General features: G+C 45.5%; 1 protein-coding gene across 6 annotated transcripts in view; it reads left to right on the forward strand.

The window, feature by feature from the left end:
• TEX30 (testis expressed 30) overlaps positions 1 to 16230 on the forward strand; it is a 35431-nt gene that overhangs the window by 5577 nt on the left and 13624 nt on the right. For 2 of the 6 annotated variants that reach the window (XM_075852475.1, XM_075852474.1), the window contains exons 2-5: positions 6027 to 6135; positions 6473 to 6731; positions 13170 to 13221; positions 15571 to 15773. In XM_075852475.1, coding sequence (XP_075708590.1) covers positions 6609 to 6731; positions 13170 to 13221; positions 15571 to 15773 — 378 coding nt within the window. In that variant the 5' untranslated portion in view covers positions 6027 to 6135; positions 6473 to 6608. Of the gene's footprint in view, positions 1 to 6026; positions 6136 to 6472; positions 6732 to 13169; positions 13222 to 15570; positions 15774 to 16230 lie in introns of those variants that run through there. The other 4 variants (XM_075852477.1, XM_075852473.1, XM_075852479.1 and 1 more) reach the window with 3 other exon arrangements.

The raw sequence follows: 16230 nt of genomic DNA on the forward strand, positions 1-16230 counted from the left end.
GACTGTAGTGTAATCATCACTATGCTGTGTGACTGTAGTGTAATCATCGCTGTGCTGTGTGACTGCAGTGTAATCATCACTGTACTGTGCTGTGTGACTAGTGTAATCATCACTGTACTGTGCTGTGTGACTGTAGTGTAATCATCGCTGTGCTGTGTGACTAGTGTAATCATCACTGTGCTGTGTGACTGTAGTGTAATCATCACTGTGCTGTGTGACTGTAGTGTAATCATCGCTGTGCTGTGTGACTGCAGTGTAATCATCGCTGTGCTGTGTGACTGCAGTGTAATCATCACTGTGCTGTGTGACTGCAGTGTAATCATCACTGTGCTGTGTGACTGTAGTGTAATCATCACTATACTGTGTGACTAGTGTAATCATCACTGTACTGTGCTGTGTGACTAGTGTAATCATCACTGTGCTGTGTGACTAGTGTAATCATCGCTGTGCTGTGTGACTAGTGTAATCATCACTGTGCTGTGTGACTGTAGTGTAATCATCACTGCTGTGTGACTAGTGTAATCATCGCTGTGCTGTGTGACTGCAGTGTAATCATCACTGCTGTGTGACTGTAGTGTAATCATCACTGTGCTGTGTGACTGTAGTGTAATCATCACTATACTGTACTGTGTGACTAGTGTAATCATCACTGTACTGTGCTGTGTGACTAGTGTAATCATCACTGTACTGTGCTGTGTGACTGTAGTGTAATCATCACTGTAATGTGCTGTGTGACTAGTGTAATCATCACTGTAATGTGCTGTGTGACTAGTGTAATCATCACTGTAATGTGCTGTGTGACTGTAGTGTAATCATCACTGTAATGTGCTGTGTGACTAGTGTAATCATCACTGTAATGTGCTGTGTGACTAGTGTAATCATCACTGTACTGTGCTGTGTGACTGTAGTGTAATCATCACTGTAATGTGCTGTGTGACTGCAGTGTAATCATCACTGCTGTGTGACTGTAGTGTAATCATCACTGTGCTGTGTGACTGTAGTGTAATCATCACTATACTGTACTGTGTGACTAGTGTAATCATCACTGTACTGTGCTGTGTGACTAGTGTAATCATCACTGTACTGTGCTGTGTGACTGTAGTGTAATCATCACTGTAATGTGCTGTGTGACTAGTGTAATCATCACTGTAATGTGCTGTGTGACTAGTGTAATCATCACTGTAATGTGCTGTGTGACTGTAGTGTAATCATCACTGTAATGTGCTGTGTGACTAGTGTAATCATCACTGTAATGTGCTGTGTGACTAGTGTAATCATCACTGTACTGTGCTGTGTGACTGTAGTGTAATCATCACTGTACTGTGCTGTGTGACTGTAGTGTAATCATCACTGTACTGTGTGACTGTAGTGTAATCATCACTGTAATGTGCTGTGTGACTGTAGTGTAATCATCACTGTAATGTGCTGTGTGACTAGTGTAATCATCACTGTACTGTGCTGTGTGACTAGTGTAATCATCACTTTAATGTGCTGTGTGACTGTAGTGTAATCATCACTATACTGTACTGTGTGAGTAGTGTAATCATCACTGTACTGTACTGTGTGACTAGTGTAATCATCACTGTGCTGTGTGACTAGTGTAATCATCACTGTGCTGTGTGACTAGTGTAATCATCACTGTAATGTGCTGTGTGACTAGTGTAATCATCACTGTACTGTGCTGTGTAACTAGTATAATCATCACTGTAGTGTTATCAATACGTCACTGCACTGTGTTGGTGAGACTAGTGTTATCACTATATCTATACTGTAGCTGTTGTATTATATTTAGTGCACTGTATAGGGGGTGTGTGTAGTTTTATTATAATTGTACTGTGTATGACTGTAGTGTTATTTTCTTTGCATTGTGCTGTGAGTGACTAGTTATTTCCTTTTGTTCATTGTTTGAAAGTACCGTAATTTTTAGGGATTGTGGGAAAAATGCAGCCGCAGAAAACGCACAAAAATTGACTTCAACTGCAGCACGTCAATTAATGCTGCAGAACCGCAGCTCTTCTGTTGCTGGTTTTCCCATTGAATTCAATGGGGTGATTAAACCTTCAACAAAGTGGTGGGTGTTGCGATATTTGCGGTGGAATCAAAGTGATTCTGTTGCAAAAGTCGCAAGTAAGAAAAAATAAATAAAAAAGTTATACTTACCCAGATTTCCCTGCTTCTTCTCCAGTCCAGCCTCCCTGGATGACGTTGCAGGCCACGCTGCATCAGTCACATGGCCTGCAACGTCATGCAGGGAGGCCGGAGCGCACGTCAGAGGAGGGAGGGAGTGAGTAAGAATGTGCGATAATTTACGCAGAGGAATATACACCTGAAAAAACGCACCACAGTGTGGTGTGGGTTTTCGGGCGGCTTTCCCTGAGGTGTTCAGGGCGGATACGCTGCGCAGCTTGACGCAGCGTATCTGCCCTGAATACGCCGTGTGTGTTCCTACCCTAAAGATCACTCGAGTTCCTCCATACTAAACTCATCACACCATGCCTTTATGGTCTTATTTTTGTGAACAGATAAGGGTCTTCCCCAAACTGTTCCCACAAAGTTGGAAGCATACAGATGTTCAAAAATGTCTTTGTATGCTGTAGTTAAAGGGGTTTTCTGACTTATTAAAAAATGTGGCCAAGGAAGAAGGGATGCAATAAAAAAAAAAGAGCCATTACTCGCCTCACAGATCCCTGGCGTTCCAGGGCCTCCGTTTCTGTCCTCCCCGCCGCTGTTTATTGACGTGGCTGCAGCGATGATGTTCTTGTATACCTACATGATCGCTGCAGCCAATCACTGGTCTCAGTGGGTATACAGCACAGAACCGCTGAGGCCAGTGATTGGTTGAAGCAGAATATATGTGTATACGGTAGGGCTGGGCAATTGATTGAAAAATAATCTAAATTCAGCACAATTAATTGACATCCTCCTTGCGAATTTCGGTTTTATCAATATTATTTTCTCCCGGTTTAAACTGTATCTGCATCTTCAGGACGCAGATACAGTTAAATCCAATGGTAGAGCATGGGACCCTATGGAACGGGTTTAGGCAAGTATGTAGATTAATATTTTTATCAGGCACTATTGGGGGCATTATACATTGAGGGGGCAGCTATGGGGACTTTATACTGTGGGGTGAATTATACTGTGTGAAAGCAGCTATGGGGCATTATACTGTGTGGAAGTCCGTTATGGGGGCATTATACTACGTGGAGGCAGGTGTGGGGGCATTATACCGTGTGGAGGGCAGTTATGGGGGCATTATACTGTGTGGAGGGCAGTTATGGGGGGCATTATACGGTGTGGAGGACAGTTACGGGGGGCATTCTACTGTGTGGTGGCAGCTAAGGGAGGCGTTATACTCTGGGGCATTATACTGTGTGGAGGGTAACTATAAGGACATTATACTGTGTGGGGGAAGCTATGGGGCATTATACTGTGTGGGGAGCACTATGAGGGCATTATACTGTGTGGGGAGCACTATGAGGGCATTATACTGTGTGGGGAGCACTATGAGGGCATTATACTGTGTGGGGAGCACTATGGGGCATTATACTGTGTAGGGAGCACTATGAGGGCATTATACTGTGTGGGGAGCACTATGAGGGCATTATACTGTGTGAGGAGCACTATGGGGCATTATACTGTGTGGGGAGCACTATGAGGGCATTATACTGTGTGGGGAGCACTATGAGGGCATTATACTGTGTGAGGAGCACTATGAGGGCATTATACTGTGGGGAGCACTATGAGGGCATTATACTGTGTGGGGAGCACTATGAGGGCATTATACTGTGTGGGGAGCACTATGAGGGCATTATACTGTGTGAGGAGCACTATGAGGGCATTATACTGTGTGGGGAGCACTATGAGGGCATTATACTGTGTGGGGAGCACTATGAGGGCATTATACTGTGTGGGGAGCACTATGAGGGCATTATACTGTGTGGGGAGCACTATGAGGGCATTATACTGTGTGGGGAGCACTATGAGGGCATTATACTGTGTGGGGAGCACTATGAGGGCATTATACTGTGTGGGGAGCACTATGGGGCATTATACTGTGTGAGGAGCACTATGGGGCATTATACTGTGTGGGGAGCACTATGAGGGCATTATACTGTGTGGGGAGCACTATGAGGGCATTATACTGTGTGGGGAGCACTATGAGGGCATTATACTGTGTGGGGAGCACTATGAGGGCATTATACTGTGTGGGGAGCACTATGAGGGCATTATACTGTGTGGGGAGCACTATGAGGGCATTATACTGTGTGGGGAGCACTATGAGGGCATTATACTGTGTGGGGAGCACTATGAGGGCATTATACTGTGTGAGTAGCACTATGGGGCATTATACTGTGTGGGGAGCACTATGAGGGCATTATACTGTGTGGGGAGCACTATGAGGGCATTATACGGTGCGGGGGAGCACTATGAGAGCCTTATACTGTGTGGGGAGCACTATGAGGGCATTATACTGTGTGAGGAGCACTATGGGGCATTATACTGTGTGGGGAGCACTATGAGGGCATTATACTGTGTGGGGAGCACTATGAGGGCATTATACTGTGTGGGGAGCACTATGAGGGCATTATACTGTGTGGGGAGCACTATGAGGGCATTATACTGTGTGGGGAGCACTATGAGGGCATTATACTGTGTGGGGAGCACTATGAGGGCATTATACTGTGTGGGGAGCACTATGAGGGCATTATACTGTGTGGGGAGCACTATGAGGGCATTATACTGTGTGGGGAGCACTATGGGGCATTATACTGTGTGGGGAGCACTATGAGGGCATTATACTGTGTGGGGAGCACTATGAGGGCATTATACTGTGTGGGGAGCACTATGAGGGCATTATACTGTGTGGGGAGCACTATGAGGGCATTATACTGTGTGGGGAGCACTATGAGGGCATTATACTGTGTGGGGAGCACTATGAGGGCATTCTACTGTGTGGGGAGCACTATGAGGGCATTCTACTGTGTGGGGAGCACTATGAGGGCATTCTACTGTGTGGGGAGCACTATGAGGGCATTATACTGTGTGGGGAGCACTATGAGGGCATTATACTGTGTGGGGAGCACTATGAGGGCATTATACTGTGTGGGGAGCACTATGAGGGCATTATACTGTGTGGGGAGCACTATGAGGGCATTATACTGTGTGGGGAGCACTATGAGGGCATTATACTGTGTGGGGAGCACTATGAGGGCATTATACTGTGTGGGGAGCACTATGAGGGCATTATACTGTGTGGGGAGCACTATGGGGCATTATACTGTGTGGGGAGCACTATGAGGGCATTATACTGTGTGGGGAGCACTATGAGGGCATTATACTGTGTGGGGAGCACTATGAGGGCATTATACTGTGTGGGGAGCACTATGAGGGCATTATACTGTGTGGGGAGCACTATGAGGGCATTATACTGTGTGGGGAGCACTATGAGGGCATTATACTGTGTGGGGAGCACTATGAGGGCATTATACTGTGTGGGGAGCACTATGAGGGCATTATACTGTGTGGGGAGCACTATGGGGCATTATACTGTGTGGGGAGCACTATGAGGGCATTATACTGTGTGGGGAGCACTATGAGGGCATTATACTGTGTGGGGAGCACTATGAGGGCATTATACTGTGTGAGGAGCACTATGAGGGCATTATACTGTGTGGGGAGCACTATGAGGGCATTATACTGTGTGGGGAGCACTATGAGGGCATTATACTGTGTGGGGAGCACTATGAGGGCATTATACTGTGTGAGGAGCACTATGAGGGCATTATACTGTGTGGGGAGCACTATGAGGGCATTATACTGTGTGGGGAGCACTATGAGGGCATTATACTGTGTGGGGGCAGTGTCAGTGTATATTATATACAGCAGGCTCAGCGGATAAATATTAATTCAACAGCGTTTTATGCAAATAGGAGGATTGGCATACAAAAAGGGGTGTGGACTAAATGATCGTTCAATAATTGTAATCGAGGTCACATGTTTAATTAATGGTGATTTTGATTTAGGTCGTAATTGTCCAGCCCTAGTATACGGGCACATCATCGCTGCAGCCATGTCAATAAACAGTGGCGTGGAGGACTAGAGTCAGTGCTGAAACGCCGGGGAATCTGTGAGGTAAATAATGTTTTGTTTTTTCTATGGCATTCCTTCTGGTATCCTATTACAGTGCCATGTTTAAATTCACTGAGCTGTTCAGTGCAACCCACACGACTAGCAATGTTTGCGTATGGAGATTGCATGGCTGTGTGCTATATTTTATGCACCTGTTTGCAATGTGTGTGGCTGAAACACCTGAACTCAATAATTAATTAGGAGCGATGTGAGCAGCAGGATCAGATTGTATAATACTAGATATTGAGTTCTGTATACAGGAATATATTAGGTGTTACCATGTATTTGGGGGAATGATATAATGTTGGGGCACTATATCATGTGGATGTTCATTTTTTAGGGAGTATGGTTTGTGTTTCCAGGAAAAGATTACAATACCGTTTGGTGAGAAATACCTGGATGCGATACTTTCTCGTCCTACAATCTACAGTGGAGTTAGATATGGAGTTATTCTGACACATGGCGCTGGAGGTGACATGAATTTCTCACAATTAGTGTCTCTGGCAAAGTACTTGGCCTCCCACGGATTGCTGTGTCTAAGGTTTACCTGTAAAGGGCTCAATTTAGTGTACAGAACGAAAGCTTACTGTGCAGTGCTGGTATGTACATCATTTTAAGTAAATACTGTTATCAAATGCACATTCCACATCATACAACTAAAAGGGTATGTTCACACAAAATCAAAAATGTCTGAAAATACGGAGCTGTTTTCAAGGGAAAACAGCTCCTGATTATCAGCCGTTTTTTTAAGCAAGCCTGCGTTTTTCACTGTGTTTTTTACGGCTGTTTTTGGAGCTGTTTTTCTATAGTCAATGAAAAACGGCTCCAAAAACGTCCCAAGAAGTGACATGCACTTCTTTTTCGCGGGCGTCTTTTTACATGCCGTTTTTGAAAAACGGCAACATAAAAAAACGCTCCGTCTGAACAAAACGCTGTATTTCCCATTGAAATCAATGGGCAAATGTTTGGAGGCGTTCTGCTTGCGTATTTCGAGGCGTAAACGTCCCGAAATACGCCTGAGAACACTACATGTGAACATACCCCACGGGGTTTTTCCATCTTTTATGACATATCCACAGGTCCGGACACAGCATATGTGCACACACCTTGTCTTGTAAAAAGGTGACCCTTTGTTTTCTGACTTGCATTACAGTCCTATTATAGTGAATAGGAGATTCAGACTTGAAGATGTCCAAGTCAGGAAGTCAAAGGGACACAATTTTTCAAAGAGTCCACGGCCCCTTCATTGTAAGGCCTTATTCACACGAACTTATTTTACGTCCGTGATACGCGCGTGAAAAACACGTGCGTCGCACGAACCTATGTTAGGCAATGGGGACGTTCAGACTGTCCGTGATTTTCACGCAGCGTGTGTCCGCTGCGTAAAACGCACGACATGTCCTATATTTGGCCGTTTTTCACGCATCATGCACCAATTAAAGTCAATGGGTGCGTGAAAATCGCGCACGGCACACAGAAGCACTTCCGTGTGCCGCGCGTGATTCAAGCTACAGTTGTAAAATAAATGAATGAAAACATAAAAGCACCTCCTGTTTTTAAAACAGTTTCATAACGATGCCATATGCGCAAAAATCACGCAGGCACGCACCAAATACTTATGCCACACGGAACTGCTACGTGCGCAAAACGCATCGTTTTTTGCGCGCACAATACACACATGCTCATGTGAATAAGGCCTAATAATCAATGTGGTTATAAGGCACAGACCCGGACACTGACCATATCTGACATTACATCGCCAATCACATTATGTAGAAGATAGGCCACTTATAATGTGGTGACGGAGCCTTTTTAAAGAGGCTCTGTCACCAGATTTTCGAGAACACGCTCTGTGTCTGCACTGCCAGAAGCTGGGCGTTCTGAAGAGAAGTGGATGATACTTCTCGTCAGAACGCCCAGCTAGTAAAAGTAGTAAAAACGCCCCGATGTACGCACATAATACACGCCCAGTTGTACTTTTACTTTTAAACACACCCACTTGGACTTTTGCAAGCCTTATTTACATAAATACAAAAATGGTCATAACTTGGCCAAAAATGCTCGTTTTTTAAAAATAAAAACGTTACTGTAATCTACATTGCAGCGCCAATCTGCTGCAATAGCAGATAGGGGTTGCAAAATCTGGTGACAGAGCCTCTTTAAGTGAATCCCAGCCTCAAAATGTAGCTCCATGAAGATCTCCAAAATGACAGCACTCGCGTCCAGTGTAAGATTCCATTAATTTTTATTGCATCAATACAGTTACATTGCAAGTGTTAGTGCTATTCTCAAGCAAATGACAAGTGAAACCAAGTGAGTTCAAATATCCTCACAAATCCGCAAATGTTGCTTTCTTGTCTGTGTCATTTGGGGATACAGAACACCGTGGGTTCTTGCTGCTGCAACTAGGAGGCGGATATTAAGCCAAAAGGGCTATCTCTCCCCCCCCCCCCCCCCTTAGACAGCATATACCACTTCTTCGGATAATGAGCTAACCAGTTTAACTTAGTGTCTGTAGGAGGCAGACCTTTTGCAGGTCGCTTTTCTTTTTATGTTGGGAAACAGGTGACACAGCCTCCCTGTTGTCCATTTATGAGGAAGGCTAACAGCGTTGATTTCTTCATGCAGTTATCACCTTACCTCTCTGAGGATAGTGGAACAGAGTAGCATAGCTTCTCTGTGGCCTGCCGGCCATGGGGTCACCCAGTGTTCCTGCCTGCTCCTAAAACCACCTTTTCTCCTGTTAGCCGTCTTTTCCTAGCTGTTTTCTTTTCCTTTTGGCTCTTCCTCATCCTCTAGCTGGGCTCCCTGAGCTGCACTGCAGTGGGTCGGACCAGGCCTTTTACTTTAGCTCCTGGTTGTAAGCCTTCTGGTCCGGCTTTGAGCGGCACCCCTCTTTATCGCGACGCAGCTCTTCCCCCTTCTTCTGGCTGGCTCTGTGCCACAACATTTACTACAGTCCCGGCTTTAGGGCGGATTTACACGAACGTGTAATACGTCCGTGCAACGCACGTGCTTTTCACGCGCGTCGCACGGACCTATACTAGTCTATGGGGCAGTGCAGACTGTCAGTGATTTTTGCGCAGCGTGAGTCCGCTGCGTAAAACTCACGACAGGTCCTATATTTCTGCATTTTTCGCGCATCACGCACCCATTGAATTTAATGGGTGCATGAAAATCACGCGCAGCACACAGAAGCACTTCCGTGGGACGCGCGTGATTCGCGCAACAGCAGTCAAGATTATGTTTGCAAACAGAAAAGCACCACGTGCTTTTCTGTTTACAAACATCCAAACAGAGTGTCATAACGATGGCGGCTGCGCGAAAATCTCGCAGCTGCCCATCCTATGTGATGCCACACCGAGCTGTTAAGTGCCTTTTGTGCACGCAAAACGCAGCGTTTTTTGCGTGCGCAAAACGCACACGCTCGTGTAAATCTGCCCTTATCTTGGGCCTACTAGGCCTCACTCTGTGGCATGGGGCGTGTCCTTAAGCCCCTAATCCAATGGGCTGTTAGTGGGGCTTTCTCTATCCCTCCTCATTGGTGCACCCTGTCTGGAGTTGGGGCGGGACTAAATGTGATAATAGGCAGCGTGGCTTCCTTTTTCTCTTTCCCTGCACTAGTGGTGCTTGCCTCTAAAGTAAGCTTCCACATTCCTGGCTCTGTGGCTGAAGGATCCTGACTGAAGCCCTATACACACCAACCTGGTAGACTTTATTTCTCCCCTACACCCCTTCCTATTGTATTGCGTCCAATTGTACATTGCAGCAGCAGTTCCTAAGGGTCTCCAGAAAACACATTACACCTTCTAACCATTACTCCTTCTAACCATTACTCATCTTAGTGGAGTAATTGTGCACTAAGATTACTCTCATTTCTTCACGTTGTAATCTGCTACAACTTGATGTGTCAGAACCTAGAGGCTACCATTTTTGCTTGCACTTGGTGCAACACTAAATTTCAGCGTGGTTAATCTGACTTCCTCTGTCCTACCTGCCTGGCTCCGAGACTGACTCGGAGGGAGACAATGCCGTTGATGGCAATTGCTACACACACTCTGAACCTGCTAAGCCGGACTAAGCATGTTCCTTGTCTCTGACTGACTTTACTTATGATGGGCATTCTGGGCTATCTGGCCGACCAGTCCCCTCCCACGAGGTTATCAACTGAACCTCAATCTCAGGACCTTCATTGAAGCAGACCTCGTAAAAGGATCAGGTCGCCACTCCCCCCTCATTGGCCTCCCCTGTCCTGCTGGAGGCCCTCTATGATACTTCTGCTCCACAGGGTAAGGATTTGTCAGATGGAGAGTTCTCTGTCTTGGATGCCGAACAGAGCTCCAAATTTGCCTCCATGGTGGACAGCCTTATTGCTGCAGTCCGGGAGATGCTCCAGATCAAGGACCTCAAGCCCTCCTCTAGTCAAGTGGGTTTTTCCATTTGTTGGACCAAGTTCTACTCTATGGTTTTTTCCCCACCACTCGGATTTTGATGAAGTCATCTGCAAGGAGTGTAAGCCCCCAGACAGGCGTTCCTTCACAAAAAATGTCTGGATCTGATGTATCCGTTCCCTGAGAGACTTCCTATTCAGATAGTATCTCTGTGAAGCTTCTCTAGACGAAGGTAAAATACTAGCACACTCTACGCCACTTACCGTGTTGATCTGTTGCAGTCTTTGTCTCAAAACTTGGACAGCCGATATGGCTTGCATGCACTCACTCACAGGATTCCCTTTCTCTCCGTCTCTTTGGTCGAGATAATTTCTGAAGGCAACCTACGGGCAGCAGTTTTCTTCGGCCTCAGAAAAGACCCGGCATTTGTGTCCCACCAAGAAGTCTGGATCTCGTTTTAAGTCCTTTCGTTGTTTCACCAGCCCACAAGAAAGGCCACGAGAAAGTCGGGCTCAACAAAACACGAAGAGGAAATCGGGCTTCAAGCGACATCCTTCCTAGGGTCCGCGGCCTAAACTCCCTAAACAGAGTTTCAACAGGGTCACATCTGCCTGAAGGTCAGCCCTCACTCGGCCAGCTTGGGTGGGGGGCAGACGCCTCCTTTTTTGGACACGTCTCAGATGCATGGTCTGCAAGGTAAATTCTATAGGCTAGAAAATCAAATTAGTTTCCATACCCCCAAGCTGTTTCCTTCAATCTGCCCCCCCCCCCCAAGTCACTCCTTCTTTCGTGCTGTGGACTCTCTTCTATTCCAAGGCGTAATCGTTTCTGTTCCTCAGAAGGAGAGGTTTCAGGGCTTTAACTCCAGCCTTTTCATGGTCCTAAAATAGGACGGGTCTGTCCGCCCTATCCTGGAACTAAAGCATCTCAATAATTTTGTTCGGGTGGGACACTGGGGACTGTTGACTATGATCACTTCCATGGAACAGGGTGAGTTTCCCTTCTCGGTGGATATCAAGGACGCCTATCTGCACATCCCAATATGTCCTATCATTTTGTAGCTCTCCCCTTTTGGCCTGGTGACGGCTCCTTGTGTTTTCACGAAGGTGCTCGCCACAGTCATAGCACTTCTTCAGCCCAGTTCATCTCCTACCTGGACGACATCCTGATGAAAGCCCCTTTCTGTTGCTAAAACCTCCTTCAAATCACCCTAGACATCCTTGCTTTCTTCGACTGGGTGATAAATTACCAGAAGTCCTCCCTCACTTTTCCCTCAGGACAGACTGTCCTCTCTTTGGCAGAACATTCGAGTTCTTCAGAAGGGGACACCTTTTCTTCTCCGCTTCTGCATGCGAGTTCTGTGCTCCATGGTCTCATCAAGGTCACAATCTCGCCATGATCTTGAGTTCATCCCCTGCATTCAGTTCCACACTCCTCCTCTTCAACAGACAATTCTATCCTGCTGGTAGCAGTCCCCGTCCTTGTTTGACCGTCCTATTCTGCTCCTGATGGCGGTGCACTCCTCCAGTATCTCTATTCTCCAACTATCACTCTGCTGCTATTTCCTTCCACTTCACTGGACAGTCCTAACAACGGACACAAGTCTTCAGGGATGGAGTCTTCCAAAATCTAAAAGTGCAGGGCGCTTGATTGTCAACAGAAACTGTACTTCCATAAAGCATTCTGGAGCTAGAGGCGATATACTTGTCTCTTCTTCTCTTGACCCATCTGCTGGAGGGTCAGCCGAGAACGTCTAGATCCAGGAAAATGGTCTCTTCATCTGGACGTCTTCAACCAGTTATGCTGATGGTACGGAACCCCAGACGTGGAACTGATGGGTTAGGTTCATTTGCAAACGCCAGTTTGTGGCACAGATTAGTGAGCCTCTGGTTTTTGCAGTGGATGTTTTGGTTGTTCCCTGGGATTGGTTCAGCTTGCCCTGCTCGGTATACGTACATTACTTCTTGGTGCAAAGGTCTCTATCGGCTTAACGAACTCTTGATCCTCTCTGGTGGGCAGTGGCGGGAGGCCGATCTAGCATACATGAAATTTAAAGAGTAACTTCACTTTCAGTAACTTTTGTCATAGAGACTTATCAGAAGTTTGGATTGGTGGGGGTGATGAGCGGAGTCCCCTGCATCTTCGGCTGTGATCAGTGCTCTTGTCAGTCTGAAGACGGGCTCATAGAAATTTTATGTGAGCTGTCTTCAGCCCAACAGGGAGCGCCGATCACAGCCAAAGATGCAGGGCACTAAGCTGAGCACTTCTGTATCTTTGTTTCAGTGACTGTGGGGATCTCAGCACCCAGACCCCCACCGATCCAAAATATATCAAAAGTTTGATGAAAATGCAGATACTCTTTAATGTAACGTTTCTACCTTAAACCATCCAAAATATAAAGAAAAAACTATTTGTATTGGTAAAATAAAATAACTTTTACATACTGGCATATGGGATTTCAAGGTCCTGCTAGATCACTAGGTTATTTTCACACAGGACAGATTGTTGCAGAAATTTCTCAAACCCCATTTCTGCAAAACCCATTCAAATATATGGGGCAGTAACAGAACAAACCTGCATAGATATATACAAACAAACACACACCTGTATTCTGATAGTGAAGTAATATTTTCTTTGCACTCCTAGACATACCTAAAGTCTAATGAAGAATATAAAGTTGCTGGTGTCTTTCTTGCAGGTGAGTTTTGTCACTTAATATAGTAGAGTTTTTTTATACTGATAAATAGAGAAATGTGTGCGCTATTCACTAGGAAGCCACATATACTGAGACTCTACTGCCCATAGTGGACTAGCACAAAGCAGTATGAGCTTTATTAGGTTTCTTAGGCCCTGTTCACACTGAGTTTTTTTTGCAGGCAGAAAAATCAGCTCCGTTTTTTTTAATGTGGTTTTGCACCACAGGCGTTCTTGGACGCTTTTTTTACGTGTTTTTTACCTATTTCTTCAACAGGTAAAGGAAAAAAACGCGTTGGCCGTTTGCGGCGTTTTTTCCATCTCCCATTAATTTTAATGGGGTTTTTGAGGCGGAAAACGCCTCAAGATAGAGCTTGTCGCTCTTTTTCTGCTCCCCGGAAAGAAAAAGGCCTCCGCCTCGCATTGAAAACAAAGGGAGGCAATTTCGGCCATTTATTGCCGCGATTTTAAAACGTATCAAAAAACTCTGTGTGAACAGGGCCTTGGGGTAGAAGAACGGCACACATATTTTCAGATTCCGCTGGACTTCTGCCATTTACCTGCGTTTCAGGCATCCTATTGGTCCACAGTGTCCTCAATACCTGTCTCATTCACTCTTTTTTATTTCTATCCCAATGCCTGCCCCATTTACCCGTGCGAACAGATAGTGCCCACCCCAATAGTATATATAAGGATGAAGGGGATTATATGCAGGGATGATGGCGGTTGTATACAGGGCTGATGGAGTAATATACAGGGATGATGGTGGATATATACAGGGATGATGGCTGGATGGTATATACCGGAATGACGCGGGTTATATATAGGGCTGATGGGAGTTATATTCAGGGATAATGGGGGTTCTATACAGGGACCCCCATCAGCCCCGTATATATAATCCCCATCATCCCTGTATATTACCCCCCAACCCTATATATAACCCCCATCATCCCTGTATACTGTATTCTATTGTGATGAGCACAGTCCGTTCTCTGTGGCGCGCGGGCATTGAGGCTATACAAGAGGTAAATAGGGTGGGCATTGAGGCGGAAATAAAGAGTAAATGGGGCGGGCATTGAGGACACAGTGGACCAAAGGATGCCTGAAACACGGGTAAATGGCAGAAGTTCAGCGGAATCTGAAAATATGCGAGCTGCACGTATGCTAATTAGTGCATGTTTTACAACTCTATCCCAGTTAGCACAATGTGTTTTTTTTAGTGAGGACACCAAGTTGTAATCTGGTTCCTGCGATACCCAGAAAAAAATAACAACCGAACAGCCCATATTAATCTATAGCAGCCCCCTTTACCAGGATTTCGGTTAGGGTTGAGATACTTGTTTGGCCTCAGGATGCCCCTAGTTGGTCTATTGATTGGGAATAGTTGGAGGTATGATTGCTATGGGCAACAAAAAAAGCAAAAGTCACTCAAAATGTACAGAGATGGGCAGCATGGAGAAATTGGGTCACAGAAGCCTAGACAAGCTGTCCAGTAGTCCGTAAGGCCGGGTTCCCATGTAGTTTAAACGCTGTGGAATTTCCACAATGGAACTCTGTGCTAAAATTCTGCATCATTTACAGTAGCAGCAAAGTGGATGAGGTTTTGAAAACCTCATGCCCACGCTGCGGGAAAAAAACGTAGCAAAAACGTTAACAAATTGACCTGCGGTGCGGAATTTAAATCCGCAGCACGTCAATTTATGCTGCGTTTTTGTGCTTTTCTGTTGCGGGTTTTCCCCATTCCCCAACAGATAGCCAAGTATTGCAACTTTTGTGGCGGAATCGCAGTGATTCCGCCGCAAAAATCTCAGCTCAGAAAAAAAAAAAAATTGTACTTACCCATACCCAGAACTCCCTGCTTCTTCCTCCATTCCAGCCTCCTGGGATGACGTTTCAACCCATGTGACTGCTGCAGCAGTGACATGGGCTGTAGTGTCATCCAGGGAGGCCGGACCGGACATCAAAGGAGGGACGCGTCACCGTGACAACAGCTGCGTTAAGTATAAACGGTTTTTTTTTTCTACCGCTACTCTCCGCAGTGGATATTCCGACCAAGAAAACGGAACCACAATGTGGTGCGGTTTTTCGGACGGAATGTGCTGTGGGTTCCAGGTCGGATACGCTGGGTAGTGTTTTGTTCTACCAAGCATTGTTGTCAGCCTGTGCTAGACTCATTGTGAAATCGGTTGTTGGGGAGAAGAAGATGGTTCTGGAGCGTGGGTGAGTAAGTATATGACACAAGTATAGTATATGAATACAGAAGCAAAAAGTAAACAGCTTAAGCATAAAAAATACAGAAAGACAACATATTAACATTTGCGCAGTATAACACTATATTGACTATGTTGAACAGGACGATCGATGGGCTCTCGGGCTGCCGCTTCTCTAATGAAAACAGCTTGTGAACAAGATGACTGCTTCATCCAAGGTCTGATCTGCCTGTCCTATCCCCTGCACCCTCCCAAAGCAAAAAGCAAGCTACGAGATGAAGATCTGTTACGCCTAACAAAACCAGCCTTGTTTATCTCTGGTTCAGCCGATGAGATGTGTGACAAGGTAAGACTGAGGATGGTAGATTTTTCAGCTTCATACCATGAACATTTACAAAAATTATAAAATAAAATAAAGATTCAAAACATGCATGTTGCATGCATAGTGGGAAAGATTTATCAATACCGACACACCATACCAATAGTGCGCCAGTCAGTGCAGCACGGGCATGCCCTGTTGATAAATCTGCCAGTGTCCTATAACAAATCATTTTTTTTCTGATACTTGTCTAGTCTTTTGTCGTAATAGCGTTTTTTGCATTTTTAATCCATTTTTTTCTGTAACACAGAAGGTTTTACCAGAGAAATACAACTAAAAATGTATTACCCAGATTCTGCAGTTTTTAGAAATACCCCACATAGGGCCCTAGTGTACTACTGGACTGAAGCACCGGCCTCAGAAGCAAAGGAGCTCCTAGTGGATTTTGGGGCCTTCTTTTTATTAGGATATATTTTAAGCACCA

This window comes from Rhinoderma darwinii, chromosome 2, assembly GCF_050947455.1.
Source record: "Rhinoderma darwinii isolate aRhiDar2 chromosome 2, aRhiDar2.hap1, whole genome shotgun sequence".
Lineage (NCBI taxonomy): Eukaryota > Metazoa > Chordata > Amphibia > Anura > Rhinodermatidae > Rhinoderma > Rhinoderma darwinii.